Here is a 22,063-nt window from a genome sequence, read left to right on the forward strand (position 1 = left end):
TACACAATATAACCTAACCTGACTTAAAGAATAAACAAATAAACGAAAAACTATAATCCCCCCCCCCCCTTCTTTTTTCTACTTATTTCAATAAGAGGGGCGAGGGTCAAGTCTCGATAAGGTAATTTGAGGATTTTATTTTATTTGAATAAATTCTAGTTATACATCTAAGGATCATTCCTGGCCAGGTATAAGGGCACGTGGATCAGTGATTCTACATTCATCATTAGGCTCAGCAAGCATAGCATGTTTCTATTGGCATTTTTATCTATCTATCTATCTACTTGTTTATCTATCTATCTATCTATCTATCATATGGATCAGAGATTCAACATTCATCATTAGGCTCAGCAAGCATAGCATGTTTCTAGTGGCATTTTTATCTATCTATCTATCTACTTGTTTATCTATCTATCTATCTATCTATCATATGGGTCAGAGATTCAATATTCATTATTAGGCTCAGCAAGCATAGCATGTTTCTATTGGCATTTATATCTATCTATTTATCTACTTGTCAATCTATCTATCTATCATATGGATCAGAGATTCTACATTCATCATAAGGCTCAGCAAGCATAGCATATTTCTATTGACATTTATATCTATCTATCTACTTGTACTGTACATCTATCTATCTATCTATCATATGGATAAAAGATTTAATATTTATCATTAGGCTCAGCAAGCATAGCATGTTTCTATTGGCATTTTTATCTATCTATCTATCTACTTGTCAATCTATCTATTTATTATATGAATCAGAGATTCAATATTCATCATTAGGCTCAACAAGCATAGCATGTTTCTATTGGCATTAATATCTATCTATCTATCTACTTGTCCATCTATCTATCTATCTTTCTATCTATCATATGGATCAGAGATTCTACATTCATCATTAGGCTCAGCAAGCATACCATGTTTCTATTGGCATTTATATCTATCTATCTATTTATTCATCTACTTATCTGTCTTTCTAATTGTCCATCTATCTAAGTTTCTACTTGTCTGTCTATCTATCTGTCTTACTACTTGTCCATCTAATAAAGTTTCTACTTGTCTGTCCATCTTTACAAATTAAAATGCCATATTCCTTGTTATTTCTTGCCATGTTATTGGTGTTTCATCCAGATACTTGTCTGTCTGTCTGTTTAATTATTTATCTAAGTTAATACTGTCTGTCAATCTATCTAAGTTTCTACTTGTCTGTCCATCTATCTATCTATCATTCAAATGATTAAGATCTATCAAAGATTAATTGAAATGCCATATTCCTTGTCATTTCTTGCCAAGTTATGGGAGTTTCATCCAGATACTTGCTTGGGGTTCTAAAATTACTACAATCTTTAAAATAAAAGTATTTAATTTATATTTTGAAAAGACTTTTTATGTATGTTTGTCTGTCCATCTGTCTACTGTCTGTCAATCTATCTAATTACCTGGAAAAACTGTCTGAGTGCATGTTTGTCTGTCCATTTGTATATTATCATCTGTCTATTTGCATGTCCATCTGTCTATTTGTCCGTCTATCTACCTGCAAAAAGAGGATCTTTCTAGGGGCGCCAGAAACTTGTTGGGTGTTCAAAACCGTCTGTTTGTCTATCTATCTATCAGTGTATGTCTATATGTCTATCTATCTATCTATTTACCTGCAAACAGATGATCTATTTAGTGGCGTCAGAAACTTGGTGTCTGTCTATCCATCTGAATGTCAATCTATTTATCAGTGTATGTCTATCTGTCCATCTATCTATCTATCTATTTACCTGCAAAAAGAGGATCTATCTAGTGGCGTCAGAAACTTGTTGGGTGTCAAAAAGTGCAGATATTCTGAAACAAGAAATTTAATTTCAATTTAATATAACTACCGGCTACGCACATATAGGTATCTGGGTGCCCTTGATGGGGGGGGGGGGGGGCCGGGGGGGTCGGTGAACCGTGACTTCGACCCACCCAACTTTCAATTTTAGTTTTAAAAATAAAAAGTTTTAGTAACCAGCCTGTACTGTAAAGCAAAGTATCTATCTTAAGGTATTTTTTCTCTAGGAGATATTTGGCACTCTGGTGGTTTGGTGGTACCATCCCGGGTACCCTCCCCCAAGATAGTTATGAACCTTCCCAGTACCTATAAAAAAAACTACACTGCAAAGGAGAACTATATAGGTTAGTGAAGATCCTATGATGCAGACAAAGATTTTGTTACTCTAATATAATGATTATAGGGAAGTGAGTGACTCTACTCTACAACCCTATAGGTTAGTCTTAAGTTAATAATTACATATCCAAATACAAAAACTAAAAACTTTTTTGGTATTAATATTCTAAAGCACCATCTCAATGTTTTTTTAGCCAGCAAATAAGAGATGATGTTTATTTTTGAAACTTTGGGGACCAGTTTTAGCTTTTATGGGATGAAATCGTCACTTTATTTAATTTTTTTTTGTATTACCTAAACCTGGCTTCAGCCTTGAACTGTCATGATCATCCCGGGTTAGACATTTTCTTTCGGCCCTGCAGGTTTTTTTTATATATACATGGATTATCTATCTATCTATCCTGGCTTTAGTCTTAAACTGACATGATCATCCCGGGTTAGACATTTTCTTTCAACCCTGAAGGGGTCATACAGGGTGAGGCACATAAATCCGGACATTTTATAATTTTTAAACAAATGAACATAAAATCGTCAATTTTAAAGATTTTATTGAATTTTAAAAACTGGGAGGCAGGATAGGTGTATGACTATTAGATTATTCAAAAAAATGGCCGCCAGGATCAATCGCCGCCTCTACCCGCCTCCTCAACCGCCGGCAGGCCCAGGTCAAAATGTACCTGTCCAAGCTGGCGAAGATCTCCTTGATAGTGGCAATGAGGGAGCTATTGGTGCATGCTTCAAAGTAGCCCCAGGCCCAAAAGTTCATTGAATTAAGATCGGGCTGCTGGGAGGCCACATTTCCTTAGGGAGGTGAGTAATCGCAGGATCCAAATTACCATCTTTCAAGCTACCCTTCGACACGGCGGCTCTTATTTTGGCCACAGTTGAGCTAGAACGACGTTCTTTACATTTTTGGAAATGGCATGAAGATTTAGCTAGGGTTGTCAACGCAACCTATAGTCTAAAACGAGAATCAAGGTTCCATATGGGCCCCTGAAGAGGAGAATCGTAAAATTTTCAAGATTTTGACGTTTTTGACATCTCACAATCTGCTATGTGTCAATTTTCCAAAGTACTACTTATGTATGGTCATGCGTAGATTTTGCATTTGTGTAGATTTTCTGAATAGTAGTATTTCTGAAAAGGTCTAATCATAATCTATTCATAACAGTTCTAATAATATGCTATGCAAACCGATCATAATTTTAAAGAAATTTTATTGTATTAAATACAACTTTTTTCTCATTTTAAGAGTAAATGTATTTTTAAAGGTAAAAACAGATATTTTAAAAATAATTTAAGATTTTTTTAAAATTTAATTTTTCCAAATATTTATATTTTTTTATTTTTTTTTAAACGTGATAGTATCTTGGAGTACTATAAACAATTATAGGTCATTAAATGATAACATAATCAACCTTTACATTACAAGAAAACTTTGTTTGTAAAGATTAAAATTATTTTAGTGGAAACAATTTATTTTTTATTTACTTATCCCTGTATCCCTGAGTAAGGATGAAATTACAAGAAACAGGTGCAGACTGCAGTTTTCAATAATTTATACCATCAGGTTAAAAATTAAAGTCATACCTTTCATGCAAACTTAGCACTTTTAATTATAGTGCTTTAGAATTATTTTTTTAGTAGAGTGTTTTTTAATTAGGTTTAAAAAGATTTAAAAAATAAAAACAATTGGGGATATTTTCCCTCACATGGACCAAAAATGTTTCTGGTACTTTCAATAGGGCATTTACCCTGCAGGACCCTATGCGTTATTTTGTGTTCACATTTAATGCTATTAACTTTTAAAACTTGTTTGTTAGTTATCCTTGACAGAAAAATTTTGGACAATAAAACACTTCCTGTATGAAAATTAGAGTTGGGGAGTTAATGTAATTAGGAAAAGCAGATAAATTTCAAATAAACATATATATTACCATAATTTCACAGCGTAAACAAGCTTAAGATAATTTTCTTCTTGTACCTTTTTAAAAAATTATTATTTTATGAAAATCATATCGAATTATAATTCAATTAAAGTTTTAGCTAAGATTTTCTAAATCTACGGATCGATTTTTCTATGAAAATATCTAAACAAAAGCAGTGGCGTGCACAGTGCTTCACCAGGAGTTGGTGCAACCGTTAGCGATTGAAAAAAGTGAAAGACAGGCCTTCCCAATATTAGTTTTAAGGGGGGTGTTGACACCCTTCTACACAAACCTAACACATGCCACTGATATCGCGTATTTTCCACATTTTTACGACAAATTAAAATAAAATTTATTTTCAGATCCTTAACTTTACGAGGGGGAGGAGTAATGTAATTAATAATGAGGAGAATACCAATACAAGATGTTATGTTAAGTTGGCAGCGCAGCTACATTATAAAAATGATCTTCAAACAACATAACATTTAAAAGTAAAATAGGAGAAATTTTGATTTTAAAACTTTTACAACCAAAAAAAAAGATCTCTGCCTCTTGAGCCATATTTGGGTATAGTCCTTTCCACGACATCCCTCCATAAGGAGCGATTCTTCGTATTTTTAAAATGGCTTTTTATAGGTTATTTTAGGTTAGGTTAGGTTATATTGTGTTAGGTGATTGCCCCACAGGGTTAGGTAATTGGCCCCGCAGGGTTAGAGCCCCCCGCAGGGGCTAGAAATAGGAGAAAAGCTACTGTGAAAAATACGAAGAATCGCTCCTTATGGAGGGATGTCGTGGAAAGGACTATACCCCCATATTTTAGTACATAAATTATCTTAAAAATTGTGTATTATTTATGTGATTAAACAACTCCTCACACAAATTATTATCCACGACCATGAATCAGGAATGTCCTTGTTAATTTGTCTCATTTTACTCTGCACGTCTATTGACATTTTTAAAAGCGAATCTTTTCTATAATTAGGGTCGGTCCGTCCTTAACGGATAGCTTTTTTGTTAATTTAAACATGTTATAATTTTTTAACAGATATCAAACTCTGTATGATTATTTCTATAAAAATTAGGTATGATTTAGGAAACGTAGCATTTCTATAATCGTTAACAGAAAGTCAGTACGTCCATTTTAACATGCTATTTTTTTTTAAATTTTGACAGCAAATTTTACTATATGATATAATTATCCTGATTTTTACCCATTACAACAAGGTACAATGATTTAAGCAATTCATCTCTATAATCAAGTCCTAAGAATGTAAACATGGCCTTACACATTATCCTGTATTTAAGCATTTTTGCCAAAAATATACTTACAATTTTATTTAGACATATACATTTATATTAGATTTATTTAGTTTGGATACTCTACAAGTGTTAATGTTTGTTTGTCCTATTGTTTCAGAGCTTCACTTTTATGGATGTTGTAATCCTTGTTAGAATATAAACTTGAGATAATTAAACAAGTTGAGTTTCTAATTAAACAAGGATAACAACATTCATAAAAGCATAGCTCAATAAATCAAATACACTCACATAAACACATGTAGAGTAATAGGACATTAAATGTCAAGTTCGGACAAAAATTAATTAATTAAAGGGTAATTATTATGGATATACCAATTTTTTAAGACTTGCTTGTAAATATGCTTCGCTTAGAACATTAAAAAAACGACGGGAGGGGACATTGTGCTGTTTTTAAATTAGTCTCCAATATACAGGGCGACCACTCCAAAACCAAAAAAATATAGTATTTTTATAGTATATTTTTTTTATTCATATAGTATATATAGTATATTTTTTTTTACTCATATAGTATGATATAGTATCGTACTTTGAATTATTTAGTAATACATAGTATATACAATGACATCATCAATAATAACTCAAAGCAAAGTTGTTATCAAAGCAATTTAACATATAAGGGGGGGGGGAGAGTTTTGCCACTTTCGCTTACTCTGTGATTATTAGGCTAGGTATCAATGTGAGACTATAGGTTATATGGGATAAAAGTTTACTTTTGGGTAGTATTTCACGTATATTAAATTTTTGGATAGGTCTCCAGGTTCAGGTGCTGCAGGCTAGCTGGAAGGTGGTTTCTAGACAAGTAAAAAAATTCAAATTTCTGTTTGAAGAGTTAGAGATCAACTTATTAAACAGAATATGCATCTTTTTGGATGTTATTAACATATCTGAAGAAAAAATTTAAATAGGCCTCCAAGTTCTGGTCTTGAAGGCATCCCGGTCCACTCTGGACAGGTTATAAATAAATTTTTTATTTTAAGAGTAAGAGGTCAACTTATAAAGCAGAATATGCATCTTTTTGGATGTTATTAACATTAATGAAGAAAAATTAAAATCGACATTCAAGTTCTGGTCCTGCAGGCCTCCAGGTCCACTCTGGACAGGTAAAATTCAAATTTCTTGTTTCAAGAGTTAGAGGTCAACTTTTAAAACAAATTATGCATCTTTTTGGGTATTATTTTACATATTTGAAGAAAAAATGACATTTAGCCTACAGGTTCATGTGCTGCAGACCCTCAGGTGGACTCTGTACAGGTAAAAATCAAACTTCTTATTTGAGCAGTTAATGGTTTATTTGTTAAAAAAATGAGCATATATTTGGATGTTATTTATATATTTGAAGGAAAAAAATTGGCCTCCAACAGAGGCGTCCAAGCTTAATTTTTTTTTGGGGGGGGGCGGGGTAATTTAATAATGTAAATAAGTACCTAACTAATAATAAAGTACTAAAAACAATTTCATTCCTATACATGAAAACAAAATAATCAACCCACAAGCGTTGCTAACTGATGAACCAATATGATTCTCCTTTAAAGTGTAGCTTCAAATATGCAGGGCGACCACTCCAAAACCAAAAAAATATAGTATTTTTATAGTATATTTTTTTTATTCATATAGTATATATAGTATATTTTTTTTTACTCATATAGTATGATATAGTATCGTACTTTGAATTATTTAGTAATACATAGTATATACAATGACATCATCAATAATAACTCAAAGCAAAGTTGTTATCAAAGCAATTTAACATATAAGGGGGGGGGGGAGAGTTTTGCCACTTTCGCTTACTCTGTGATTATTAGGCTAGGTATCAATGTGAGACTATAGGTTATATGGGATAAAAGTTTACTTTTGGGTAGTATTTCACGTATATTAAATTTTTGGATAGGTCTCCAGGTTCAGGTGCTGCAGGCTAGCTGGAAGGTGGTTTCTAGACAAGTAAAAAAATTCAAATTTCTGTTTGAAGAGTTAGAGATCAACTTATTAAACAGAATATGCATCTTTTTGGATGTTATTAACATATCTGAAGAAAAAATTTAAATAGGCCTCCAAGTTCTGGTCTTGAAGGCATCCCGGTCCACTCTGGACAGGTTATAAATAAATTTTTTATTTTAAGAGTAAGAGGTCAACTTATAAAGCAGAATATGCATCTTTTTGGATGTTATTAACATTAATGAAGAAAAATTAAAATCGACATTCAAGTTCTGGTCCTGCAGGCCTCCAGGTCCACTCTGGACAGGTAAAATTCAAATTTCTTGTTTCAAGAGTTAGAGGTCAACTTTTAAAACAAATTATGCATCTTTTTGGGTATTATTTTACATATTTGAAGAAAAAATGACATTTAGCCTACAGGTTCATGTGCTGCAGACCCTCAGGTGGACTCTGTACAGGTAAAAATCAAACTTCTTATTTGAGCAGTTAATGGTTTATTTGTTAAAAAAATGAGCATATATTTGGATGTTATTTATATATTTGAAGGAAAAAAATTGGCCTCCAACAGAGGCGTCCAAGCTTAATTTTTTTTGGGGGGGGGGCGGGGTAATTTAATAATGTAAATAAGTACCTAACTAATAATAAAGTACTAAAAACAATTTCATTCCTATACATGAAAACAAAATAATCAACCCACAAGCGTTGCTAACTGATGAACCAATATGATTCTCCTTTAAAGTGTAGCTTCAAATATGTCCTGGTAAGGTTTTTTAACTAGTTTTAAGAGGGTATTTGATATTTTGATAATTATTGAAATGTTTGATTGATCTATTTTATGGAAGGTAGACAATCAATTTTGATTTAAACATTTTTTTCTTAATAATTGGGAAAATATTACTTCTTTGAAAAGACATTGATAGAACACACCCAGTGCATTGTTTAATTAAAGGGAACTATTTAGTCTTTTGATTTTGGGCAGTGGTAAAAAATTTTGAAAGTGGAAGTAAAAAAGCGCGCGAAGCGCGCCAGAACTTTTTAGGGATAATTCATTCTGGGTAATTTTTATTTGTGGGGGAATAAAATGGAAAAATTTTTGGGGGTGCCAGCACCCCCAAATTCGTTTGGGGGGTGGGGGGTAATCACCTCTTTATTCCCCCACCTTGGACGTTCTTGCCCTCCAGGTAGACTCTGGACAGGTATAAAATCAAAATTTTTTATTTAAGAAGTTAAAGGTAAGTTTATTAAACAACATAGGCTTAGCTTTAGATGTTATTTATGTATTTAAAGAAAAAATGACAATTGAGCTCCAGGTTAAGGTACTGCAGGCCTCCAGGTGGACTCTGGTAAGGTAAAAATCAAAATTTCTTATAAACATCTTTTTAGATGTTATTTACAATTTTACATATCTGAAGAAAAAATACAATTGCTCTCCAGGTTCAGGTGCTGCAGGCCTCCATGTGGACTCTGCCCAGAGAAGACTTGGAAACCTACAGGACCTAATCTTGATGGCCGATTTTAATTTGTCCTTCAGATATTTTAATATCATCTAAATAGATGCATATTCTGAACTCTAACTATTCAAATAAGAAATTTTAATCTTTTACCTGTAGAGCTTTATGTATTTTTGTCCTATCTCAGTTAACTTTTTATAGGTTATTGAAGGTTAGGTTAGGTAAGATAAAGGTTAATGATTGCCCCGCAGGGGCTAGAAATAGGAGAAAACCTACAGTGAAAATATAAGACAAAACGCAACTTAAGAGGCGTTGTCACAAAACTGACAATATTCGTTTTTTGTTATATAAATGTAATATCATATAGTATATATAGTAAATTTTGGTCAAAAAAGGTAATATTATATAGTATATATAGTAAATTTTTGTCATATAGTATGATATAGTATCCACATTCATCCTATATAGTATAAATAGTATATATAGTATGCAGTGGTCGCCCTGAATATAATAATGTTTTATTCAGTTTTTGAGACTTCTATTGAATTTGATTGGTTGGTGCATTAAATTAAATGTCCGAATGTTTCAACCACTAATTTTGATCTACAGAAGGGGTAATTTTGTGTTTAATTATTGCATTTTTATAAAAATTTATATTTCATTGTCTTATCCCTTTAGATCCCTGACAAAAAAGTAGGAGTTACATTATAAATGGCGGGACAAAACAACCCATACAGATTTTATTTTTTTGGGGCGAAGCTACTTTAAAAATAAGATTTTAAATTACAGTAATCAATGATATGTATTAATACCCTTATAAATAAATGTTATCCTATGCAAATATGGACGATAGATTGACGTACATTCCAGATGATGATTAAACAAGGATGACAACATCCATTAAAGCGAAGCTCTAAAATAGTACGACAAACGAACATTAAAACAAGTAGAGTGTCATGATAATTTAATATAGGAATATGGGAATCATCATGAAAAGTTTGAAATTGATTGGACAATTCACACCTGTTTAAATTAACGAAAAGGGCTAACTAATTAAAGGGCGTTTTATTTTGACATACTTTTCAAAAAGCGAATCTATAATTAGTGTCGGTCCGTTCGTAATGGATAGCTTTTTTCGTTAATTTAGGCATGTTAGAATTTTCCTATCGATTTCAAACTTTGCATGGTGATTCCTGTAGTAGTTAGGTACGATTTAGAAAGCGTAGCAACTCTATAATCATTACAAGAACGTCCGTACGTCCATTATAAACATATTGAATTTTTACTTTTTTACCAAAAAAATTTTATGTGATGTAATTATTGGATTGATCTGAATTTTGGTATATTGATTCCTTGGAACAGCAAAGTACATTATTATAAGCGAAGCAACTCTACAATCAAGTCATAAAAATGTAAGTATGTACATAGACATTATTATGTATCAAGCAGTTTTTCAATAAAATTTACTTACAATTTTGCTTCTACTCTTATACATTTATATTCTGATTATTCAGTTCTGACATCATACAAGTGATGATGTCCGTTTGTCCTACTGTTTCAGTGCTTCGCTTTTATGGATGTTGCCATCCCTGTTTTTTAAAGTCTTGTTAGTAAATATGCTTCGCTTATAACATTACAAAAACAAAGTGGGGGGATATTGTGCTGTTTTTAAACAAGTCCCAAAAGTTTTACAAAAACAACCCAGGAAAACCATCCTTTTCTGTCCAAACACCCAGGGTATCAGGTTAAGTAACACCCATCAGACAACTAACTCTTTGATTACACGACCTTTGTCTCCGAAGTCCTAACAGTGCATGGTATGAGTTGCTCCTGTTTTGAGCCAAGGCATTCCCCCTACTCTATCTATTTATGTCGCGCACCTGACATAGTACAAGTAGAAACAACTTTTTATGTCTTTAGTTATGACGCAGTGTTAAACCTATCACCTCCCGACGACGAGCGGATGCGCTTTGTTTTGAGCAACGGTCGTGAGTTAAATTGAAAACTACTAGCAGAGAAAAACCTTTCCTATTTACAGACGGAATGATCGACGATCAAATTATTGAGTAGCTTCACTCAAAGAGAAAGAGTGGGGGGGGGGACTATGAGCTATTTATTACACTAGTCTAAAAACCAAAAGTTTTATAATAATGTTTTCTTATTCGTTGGCTTAACATCTTTGGGACTTTTAATAACTTTTGGTAACTTTGTTAAGTTGAGTGTCCAAACGTTTCAACCACTAATTATAACCTACAAGAGGGTTAATGTTTGGGTATTTATATTAGGGATGTACATTAATTTATTGGCAATTTTCTTATTCCTTTAAATCCCTGAGCTTTCTTAGACAGGTGAGAATTGTTTCTTATGGTGTTTTATTCTTACAACAAAATAATTTTTTTTGAATTAAAAAAAAAAAGTATATAGTTCTATGAGAACTTGTGAACAGTTATATAAAAATTAAGAAATAGAAAGACAGCACAAAATGATTAGGTATATGCATTAAAATTCAGCAATAAGACTTATAACATATTGGTAAGAAATTACTAAATTTGTAAAACAATAATACATGAATATTTGCTGTAGCGTTTATTTGTCGCTGTGTATGAAATCCATATAAAGTTACTACTATTATTGGACATTTAGTGTGAATTCGAAACAGTCCAGAAAAAAATTACTGTATATTATAGACTTAGAGTTGACTAATTTAGCCCAAGTCTTTTATACTTTATATAAGAAACAAAACATTGAAAATAATAACATTTCATTTTGGTATTCCCTAAATTCATTGGAGGCCATTAAATATTTTGACTAAAAGATTAGAAGTAATCTTTTCTAAGCAAGATTATTGAGTATTTTAAGATAATTTTATCTCTTTTTTACACAATTTTATTTATTATCATTTGCCAATAAAAAAAAAATGGAAATTGTATAAACACCATGTAACATCATAGGTATGACTTCCGTTTACCAATGTCGATTAGGAAGGGTGTTTACATGGGGCGTAGAAGGGGATTGGAGACCACCTTTTTTAGAATTCAGGATTGGTTTAACTTCCAGAATACAACCAAATTGAATCTTCAAAATTTTAAATAACATTGACAAGAAAGGTATTTTTGAAAGGTTTTACCGTTTTGACACTTAAAGGAGAGAGTATATTCGATAAAAAAAATATCCTAAATTGGAGAGAACACCGAAAAAAAAGTAAATTTTGCCAATTTTTTTCTATTTAGCTTAGATCTGAACTTCCTGATATCATTTTAGAACTTTTTTGTTAATAAGTGATCATATCAAATAGCCCCACTTTTATTTGATTTTGAATATTCCCCTGTCCCCACGCAGTCTATACGTTTTTTCTAAATTTATGTCCATTCAGAAAATCTATTTCAGAAAACCTATAGTCAATCTTATGTATCTAACAGTACCTTCAGCAAGTTTCATGAGCAACGTGCGCATTTCGAATTTGCCTAGTTGAACATATGCACGGTCAGCTTGGAGTACACGTCCTACATCGTCCAAAGATTTTTATGGGTAAAAAGGTCATTACCTAAGCTTTTTATAGTGGGGTCAAACGCAGCTCATACCAATAACGAAATTAATTCGGAAAAAAATCACGAAACCTATACGTGTTTTTCAGCTGTCGTTGGGGGGCAACACATCGTAAAATTGACGACCTCTCCATTTGCCCCCCAAATATTATTTTAGATTTAATTCCCTTGTTGGTTATACCTTATTCCTGGGTCAAACGTCCTGATCAGTCAAATAGTCTTGACGCTATGGCCGTTTAAAAAAAGTCCGGATTTATGTGCCCCACCCTGTATATATACATGGATTATCTATCTATCAATATTGTCTTTTAATGTATTCAAATTATCAATGGATTCGTCATTAGCATATGAAGGCTAGGAGGTGGGTACCTTTTATATTTTTTGATTCGCACTATCTCCCGATCCACCTTCATTAAAAATTGTAGAAGCTTTACATAGATCAAAGGATGGTTCTAATGTTTTATATTTGCAGATTTAAGTATTTATTGGGATGGTATATAGCTAATTTTGATGTTTAACGGGTTATTTTTCAAACCCCTGAAGAAAATTCAAGCATATGCGACACTTAAAAGTGTTGTAACAGTTAGGTACGCATAGCATCTCTATAATCATTACGTAAGTATGTCCGTTGTACAGAAAATTGCTACTTTTAAATAACAAAAGGGACTTTTTAAGAAACTTTCCTAAACCAAAAATTCTGAACTTAATTTTACAGTAATTATTATATGTTTAAATAAAAACTAATACCAGCTTTAAAAACTTTAGTTCTCAACAGGCAAAGTGCTAGAAAATATGTTTTATTGTAAAACAACATAAAAATTTGCGAATCCTAGCGGCAAAAATTTAAACTACATATAATACAAGTTTCGTTTTCTGATAATTCTATTCCCATTTTCATGTACAATATATCTATCTATCAACATTTATATCCATCTATCTATCTGTTTGTATGTCCATCAATCAGTCAATAAAAATATCTATCTTTCAAGTCCATCCATATGTCCATCTGTCTATCTATGAACATGTATATTATATTCCTGGTATCGCTCATAGAAATCATACTATTTCCATTTTCATCTACAAACTATCTATCTATCTATCTATATGTTCATCTGAATGTCTATCTGTATGTCTATCTGTATGTCCATTTGTCTATCTTTAACCATGTATAGTATATTCCTAGTATCGCTCATAGATATCAGACTATTTCCATTTTCAACTACAAACTATCTATCTATCCATCTATATGTCTATCTATATATCTATCTATATGTCAATCTGTCCATCTATGACCATGTATATTCCTAGTATCGCTCATAAAAATCATACTTTTTCCATTTTCATCTACAAACTATCTAGGTATCCATCTGTCTATCTATATGTCCATCTGTCTATCTGTATGTTTATATGTATGTCCATCTATCTATCTATGACCATGTATATTCCTAGTATCGCTCATAGAAATCATACTAATTCCATTTTCATCTACAAACAACCTATCTATCCATCTATCTATATGTCTATCTGTATGTCTATCTATATGTCCATTTGTCTATCATATTCCTAGTATCGCTCATAGAAATCATACTATTTCCATTTTCATCTACAAACTATCTATCTATCTATATGTTCATCTGAATGTCTATCAGTTTGTCTATCTATATGTCCATTTGTCTATCTGTATGTCTATCTATATGTCTATCTATATGTCCATCTGTCTATCTGTGACCATGTATATTCCTAGTATCGCTCATAGAAATCATACTATTCCCATTTTCATCCACAAACTATCTATCTATCCATCTGTATGTCTATCTGAATGTCTATCTATATGTCCATCTGTCTATCTGTGACCATGTATATTCCTAGTATCGCTCATAGAAATCATACTATTCCCATTTACATCTACAAACTATCTATCTATCTATCTATATGTCCATCTGAATGTCTATCTATATGTCCATCCATCTATCTATCTATGACCATGTATAAAATTCCTAGTATCGCTCATAGAAATCATACTATTTCCATTTTCATCTACAAACTATCTATCTATCTATCTATATGTTCATCTATATGTCTATCTGTATGTCTATCTGTATGTCCATCTATATGTCCATCTGTCTATCTATGAACATGTATATTATATATCCTTGTATCGCTCATAGAAATCATACTATTTCCATTTTCATCTACAAACTATCTATCTATCTATCTATATGTTCATCTGAATGTCTATCTGTATGTCCATCTGTCTATCTATAACCATGTATAGTATATTCCTAGTATCGCTCATAGATATCAGACTATTTCCATTTTCATCCACAAACTATCTATCTATCTATCCATCTGTCTATCCATATGTCTATCTGTATGTCCATCTGTCTATCTATAACCATGTTGTCCATGTATATTCCTAGTATCGCTCATAGAAATCATACTATTCCCATTTTCATCCACAAATGAAGCATCTCCATTTAATTCACTAAAAAACAATAACAAACATGAATGAATAAATCAATTAAAGCAGGGATAAGACTATGGACGAAATTTTTTTTGTTGAAACCGAGTATAATCTCTAAGGCCAATGAATATCATTGGTGAATAACTTTGGACACTGATTAAAGCTATTCACGTGGCCTGTAAAAGTAAGTTGGTTCTTTATTATGAGTGTCATCATTGGGGGAAAAGATTGGGTACCTATTATTTGGGAGAAGATTGGGTACCTAATATTTGAAGAAGATTGGGTACCTATTATTTGGGAGAAGATTAGGTACCTATTATTTGTGGGAAGATTAAAGCTACTCACGTTGTCTGGGACAGAGATTGGTAGGTGGGTTCTTTAGTATTGGTGTCATCATTGCATGGCGTTGAATATATATTTTCCTGACATTTTATATTATAGAAATGTACAAATGTATTCTTATACTAAAGTAACAGTGTTTGTGTATCTGTGTGTTTGTACCGAAGGATCTCTCTAACCATTGAACCAATCAAAATATTTCCGCCGCATAGTGTCGCTAGCGTAGTGGCGCTGCGTAGAGACATGAATTTACCAGCTGATTGACCATAGACAAATTATTTCTCAAATTAGATATTTAAAATAAAAATAAAACATTTAAATGCCACTAGAGGCCTCTAGGGGCGTAGCCGCTAGTTCTTATATAAAAGTAACAGGATGTTTATTTGTCTGTGGTAAATTTAGAATCTCCCTAATTGCTGTATTAATAAAGTTATATAATATATTTCTAATAAAATAACTAGTAGCAACTCCCCTAGGTGCCTATAGTGACGCCTGAGTTGAAGGGGTGGGGGTTTACACCCAATTTGACACCCAATTTTATATTTTAGTTTTTACAGCAAAGTTTCAAAAATATGTGTGACACCTCTCTATTTTAAATTTTAGTTTTATTAGGAAAAATTTAAAGAAAAAAATTTTGGAGAAGCAATTTTTTTCGAACAATTTCTCTTTTACCTCCCCCAAAATAGTTATAATGTAAACCTTCCCAGGACCTATGAAAAGCTACACTGTAAAGGAAAATTATATGGGTTCATCGGATAGCGAGATCCTTTGGTACAGACAAACTGTTTCTTTAATGGGACACACACACACACAGATACTGTTACTTTTATATAAGAAATACAAATATTTCTATAATAAATTCCTGGTTTCCAGAAGTATTTGTAGTGAAGACAGTTATCTTTGGTACAGATAGACAAAGAGACAGAGAGATAGACAGACATCCTGTTACTTTATCACAAGTGTATTTACTTCTATAATAAATTCCTGGTTTCCAAAAGTATTTGTAGTGAAGACAGTTATCTTTGGCGTGGAACAGTTTACTCCTGCTACAATCAAAATATTCAAGCTTTTGTAAACAAATTAAAGAAAAAAGGAAAATATATACGACATTCCCTTCATACACCACCCCTTGAAATTATTAAAAAATAGAAGTTTACACGATTCATATCTCTATTGCAACATTTAAATATTTGATTGTTAGCATAATTCTTTTCTTGGACTATCCTTTTTTTGATATAGCAGCTTTTCAAAATTTTCAGTACCTTTATAATAATATTTTAGTTTTGGGTCATGAAATAAATTTTACGATAATATACACCAATAAATCGCAGCTAAAAAGACCTAAAAACATTTTTTTATTACTTATTATTTAACTAGCCTTTAGGCTCTACTGTATTGAAAGGGATACAAAGAGGATGGTAATATCCTCTTAGAAATATTTTTTGAGTACAAAGACTTGAATATTGTCCTAGCTGTACCTAATCCGGTCAGCTTGCCACCCGGCCCCACATCTGGACTTAGTAGACCACCAATCACAGAGCTTTTCAAATGCCTGAAAAAGAGATTAAAATTCATCAACTAATTTAGTCCAGGGATCTAAAGGGATAAGACAATGACCTATAAATTGATGTACATCCCCAATGATGATGCAGAAAATTAATCCTTCTGTAGATTACAATAAGTGGTTGAAACTAAATGAACCAACCAATCAAGATTCAATAAAATTCCCAAAAGTTGTCAAGTTAGCCAACGAATAAGAAAACTGTATTATAAAACTTTGGAGAATAGCGAAATGAACATTCTAAAGTCCCCTCCATTCCAGAATTTAATCGCATCATGAAATACACCAATATACTTAGATAAAAGAAAAAACCTTCCCCGGACAACTATGAACTCCCTCACATCTAACCCCCCCGCCACCCCCCCCCCCCCCACAAATATAATTTTACCTGGGTGAAGCTGGGCCCCTAACCATGTGGGGAAACTTCAGCTGATTTACGTTGGGGCTTAGAGTATTCTGACAAGAGTAAAAGATTTTCTAATTCATAAGGGATCAGACAATGGATGATAAATTGATTTACTTCCTCAATGTTGTTAAAGTTTGGATTCCATTCGTTTGGAATCAACTTATCAAAATAAAAAAATTACTAAAAGTTGTTGAGCCAACGATTTAGATAACGTGGTTATAAAACATTGGGTACAAGTGCAAATTACAGTCAATTGAGAGCCGGCTGTTAGTTTCATATTATTAAAGTGCATGAAAATCTGGTGCAACATCCAAGCAATAATATATCGATTATCTTAAAATAGCAAATCTTTTCCTCAATAAGGGGAACAAAAATGTACTCGGATAAAGAGATGCTCGCAGCTGGCTAAAATAATGATACCCCCCCCCCCCCATCCCCTTAATATTATACTATAGTAAATCTTTTCCTCAATAAGGGGGACAGAACTGGCTGATAGACAAGGGGAGCGATGTACATCATCTTGTTTCACAGAATTCTTTATGTGTAGTTTCCATTAAATTCTATACTAATTGCTTCGCCCCAAGAGGCCTCTGGGGGCACTTGAGGTGGTGTAAGGTTAAATTCGACTCCTCATTTTTTATTTTAGTTTCAAAAAGAATGGGTAAGTAAATCCACAACTAAAAAAACGAAAAAAAATCCCCCCCCCTCCCTCCCTTATTTTCTATTTATTTAAAAAATATGAGGCAAGGGGGTTTCAGTGCTCGCCGAGGCTCTTTAGGGAAATTGCCGAAAGACTTTTTTTATTTTATAATGGTACCATACAATCCTTTCTAAGCACAGGAGTTTTCATTTTTGATACAGAGGAATAATCGGCCCGGTCTACTTTGGAGATTAGAAATGGAGAATTTCGGGACGGGCTAACATCTCTAAAAAATAGAATACATAAGTAAATGTTTCATTAATAGTATAGTATAAGAAAGGCTATTTTAATCACTAAAAATAGAGAATTTCGGGATAGGCTAACATCTCTAAAAAAAATAGTAATAAGGAGATGTTTCAGTAATGGTATAGTATAAAATTAGCCATTTTTTATCATTAAAAATAGAGAATTTTGGGATGGGCTAAAATCTCTAGAAAAAACATTAATAAGTAGATGTTTTATTAATGGCGTAAATTATTGTATGGTATAATAGACAATTTACCTCGATTAATACAAAAAAAATCTTAAAATTAAGCTCCGGAGGCTTGTCTCTTTAATCTTGTAATTTTCATTTTATTGTCTGGGAATAGCAGATTATTATACGTAATTATAATAGTTATTTATCGCATCGTATTATGGACAGCCGTCCGCGAATATTAAAAAGAGTTATGGTATTAATCTTATATTTATGTTATTAGTCGAGGAAAATTGTCTGTAATGCGATGTTATAAACAATTTTTCGGTATGGCTAGTAACCGGTTCTAATACAGCGGATATTAATTGATTTTAAATACATACTGAAAAAAAGCTTTACCTGGCAATCCCAGGACCTGTCAGAGAACCACAGGAACCTGTATTTTAAGGAATGCCATTCAAAAATGAACACATTAATTCACTATGTTTGTTGATTTTCTTATTCTGACAACATTCCCAGCATTATGGAGCATATTTAAGTTTAGAACATTTAAAAATAAGGGGGAGAATAGGGTTTCTGTGCTCGCTAGGCACTTTGAGTGGGAACACCTTTCTCTTAGAGATTATATCGATGTACAATGTACATTAATTGGATGTTACACCAGATTATCATGTACTTTGAGTGACTACACCTTTCTCTTTTGAAGATTATATCAGTTTAAATCGATATATTATTGTTGCACCAGAATAAAGTGATACTCACAGCGGGCTAATATAACGATATCCTCCATCCACCCCCTTTACCCCATCCCCTCCTACTGGATGAACGAATAAACCTATAAATGAGGTCCATATTAGCATCCTAATTAGACGACAATTTTTTCCCCTATCATAATATCCATTTATACATCATTTGTTTTAATGGCATTCATTCCTGGAGTTTTCATCAACGAGGCTGTTGTAGTTGTTGTCAAGGTCAGGAGCTTCCTATACACACCAAGTACATAATTATATTTGACGGACGAACATATTATAAAATAGTAAAATACATTATTGGATGCTGAAGGATATAGGAAATCTGCACCAAACAATTCAGTAATCTATCTTGAATTGCAGCTGAGTAAATCACATTTCTCCCATAGCCTTGGGGACTGACTGACAAAACGGACAGAAAAAAGTGAATTATAGTGTAGTATTCGAGGTCAGGAGATTCCTATACACACCAGCCAAATTTTTTTTGTATTTGCAAGAACAATATATTTATTATTACTTGGATCTTACACCAGATTGTCATGTTCTCTAATAAAGGGAAACTTACTTTAAGGTTTTGATTATAGAGATGCATCGCTTCTAATATTGTACCTAGCTGTTCTTATTTCATTATTTCAATAATCAGATGAATAGGATAATTATATCATGCTAAAAGTTTGATTTAAAAAAAAGATGAAATTCTGCATGTTCTAAATGGCCTTACGGACTTTCTGGCAACGATTAGAGTTGCTAGACTTCCTAAATCGTATCTAACTGTTATAGGAATCATCATGCAAAGTTTAAATTTGATAAGGACAATTCTAACATGTCTAAATTAATGAGCTATTAAAGAGCTATCCGTTACGAACGAACAGACTGACAAAGTGAATTAGTTAAAAGCTTAACTACTAAAAATACAAATTTGCTTCCTAGGATGGGGGGTGCGAGGATTATCAGCAGTTGGAGGATTTCTTTCTGGCAACATTGGGGATTCTGAATGCAGCCTAGAACAATAATAATATATAGCTTAAAACCATCCCAGGACTTAAATCTGAAAATGAAACAGCCCAAAACCATTCAAGACACATGTAAGATTTACCAAAAATGAGGAACCCAATCAGTTAAGTTAGTTATTGAGATCTTAAGCTGGAGACAATAAAGTTATAAACCCTTACTAGTTTGTACAATAGGAAACTAGAGCCATCTAGGGGCGCTGAAGGGGGAAGGGCCGACCAAACCCCGAATTTTAATATTAGTTTTAAAAAGAAGACAACTTACCGCGGAAATTATAATAAAAATCATAAAATTTAAAACAGTTTTATTAGATCTAAGGGGCCGAATGCCCGGGCTAACAAAACTGGTTTTGATTTTATGATTTTTATTTTAATATTTGAGGAAAATTGTCTGTAATGAATTTTCAAAATGGCTTAAAACCGGTTCTAATCTAGCGGGTATCCATCGGTTTCGAAGCCCATACTGAAAACTCTGTTTTACCTTTCTCTTGTTCCATTTGCATTCTCTATTTTGTTCAAACTTTCACCTGGAAACAAAACAAGGATGACAAAAAATAGCCAAAAACATGCTTAAAAGCATTCTGACCGCCATGGATATTTCATACTTTCATGTTTATGCTGAATAATAATAAATAAGAATGTTGACAAGAAGTTTCAGATTTCTTCAGCCAAGAAAATCACGTTTCCCCCAATTCGTGTCTTACAGACAGACATTTGGAATCATGGAGTAGCTTCGTTATTAACAATAAAACAAGGATGACCCTATACATAAGTAGCGAATCACAAAAAAAAAACATTAATGGACAAAGTGAATCAAGCATATGTTTAGTGGTCATAAAAAAGGAAGAAAACTAAAGAAAGACATTAGATTATAAGATATTAAGAATAACAAAAAAATCACGAAACCTTCTTCAAAAATATTTATACGTCTTTTGTTGCATTACCCATGGACTTACAGCCAAAGTAAGTTGTATAATCTGGATTCTTTTTGGAAATTTAACCTTTTGTGCTCGCTATATTTTGGGGAGAAAACCATTATTTCCTATTATGCAATGACGCAATGCCCCTTAAAAAATGTTCCAGTATGGTTTCGAACCCGATTTATATCCGCTGGATTAGAACCGATTCTCATCAATACTGAGGTCGTATATTGCATCGTATTACAGACAATTGTCTACGTATAGTAAAATAAAAATCATATCATTATTACTATTTACTATCCGCGGAAAGCTGTCTATAATACGATGCGATAAATAACTATTCTTACATGATTGTGAGCCGTGGCGAAACTTCAACATTTTGCATTGATTCTGAAAAAAAAATATAAAAAAATACATTTTTATTCGAACTTTAAATCCTTAAAATTTTGCATATCTGTCTGTCGCGTCTGTAGCGCCGAGCTGCTCTAAGAGATAGGGTGACTGGTTTTCTACCAAATATAGCTGACCAGTGCTGCACCGTCACCTTATCCGGTAGGGGAATGTCTGGCCACCTCTGGCTGCGGATTACCAGGTGGTACGCTTCGGCAGCTGGGCCCATGCGGCTGATGAGACCGAAGGCCCGCCAACGCAGCTCGTTAACCTTTTTCCGTGCGGCTTCCTCCGACATGCCGGCCATCATTTGCTCCCAGCTGTTTACTTCAGCCTCCAGTTCTTCAAATTCCTGGGTCTGGCCTTCAAGGTACGCCCAATTTTCGAGGTCAGTCGGGAAGTTGTTGAAGAACGCGTGCCTGCCCCGCCGGCCAGTCTCCATGACGCCTCGCACATCCCGGATTTCTTCCGAACAGAACTTTTGATGGTCGAACTGATCGTCTTCAGCCAGGGCGGCTATCTTTGCATCCCAATATTTGATGATTCTGTCAATGTCCATATTTTAGATCTGAAATTTATCAGTTTTGGTGTACATGCGAAGCTCTGAAATGGAAAAACAAACGAACATTAACACTTGTAGAGTGTCCGAACTAAATAAGCGTAATATTAATGCTCAAGACAAACAAAATTGTAAGTAAATTTGTTGCAAAACTGATTAAATACATGCTACTGTTTAAGGACATACTAATATATTTAGCACTTGATTATAGAG

General features: G+C 33.0%; 1 protein-coding gene across 1 annotated transcript; it reads right to left on the reverse strand.

Annotated features, from left to right (window-relative positions):
- Positions 1-300: 300 nt before the first annotated feature.
- LOC145315577 (uncharacterized) lies at positions 301-21,318 on the reverse strand. The gene is made up of 18 exons (XM_080155558.1): positions 21,249-21,318; positions 20,463-20,508; positions 19,893-19,972; positions 19,152-19,200; positions 18,619-18,654; positions 17,931-18,030; positions 17,555-17,639; positions 17,352-17,437; positions 17,087-17,175; positions 16,616-16,689; positions 16,133-16,183; positions 15,997-16,010; positions 15,144-15,217; positions 14,750-14,819; positions 2,453-2,513; positions 1,770-1,833; positions 1,281-1,331; positions 301-370 (listed from the first exon to the last, which is right to left on the reverse strand). The coding sequence occupies exons 1-18, from the start codon at positions 21,316-21,318 to the stop codon at positions 301-303; spliced, it is 1,170 nt and encodes a 389-aa protein (XP_080011684.1).
- Positions 21,319-22,063: the final 745 nt, after the last annotated feature.

This window comes from Acartia tonsa, chromosome 4, assembly GCF_053477335.1.
Source record: "Acartia tonsa isolate MP-2025a chromosome 4, ASM5347733v1, whole genome shotgun sequence".
Taxonomy (NCBI): domain Eukaryota; kingdom Metazoa; phylum Arthropoda; class Copepoda; order Calanoida; family Acartiidae; genus Acartia; species Acartia tonsa.

What these genes read in the sequence shown, in the direction of transcription:
- LOC145315577 (XM_080155558.1), bottom strand. Translation starts at nt 21,318, where the DNA reads ATGTATTTTTTTATATTTTTTTTTCAGAATCAATGCAAAATGTTGAAG. An exon ending in TCGTTGATGAAAACTCCAGG is followed by an intron (nt 18,655 to 19,151) that starts AATGAATGCCAT and finishes TTAAAATACAGG; the next exon opens with TTCCTGTGGTTCTCTGACAG. An exon ending in ACAGGTCCTGGGATTGCCAG is followed by an intron (nt 18,031 to 18,618) that starts GTAAAGCTTTTT and finishes TCTATTTTTTAG; the next exon opens with AGATGTTAGCCCGTCCCGAA.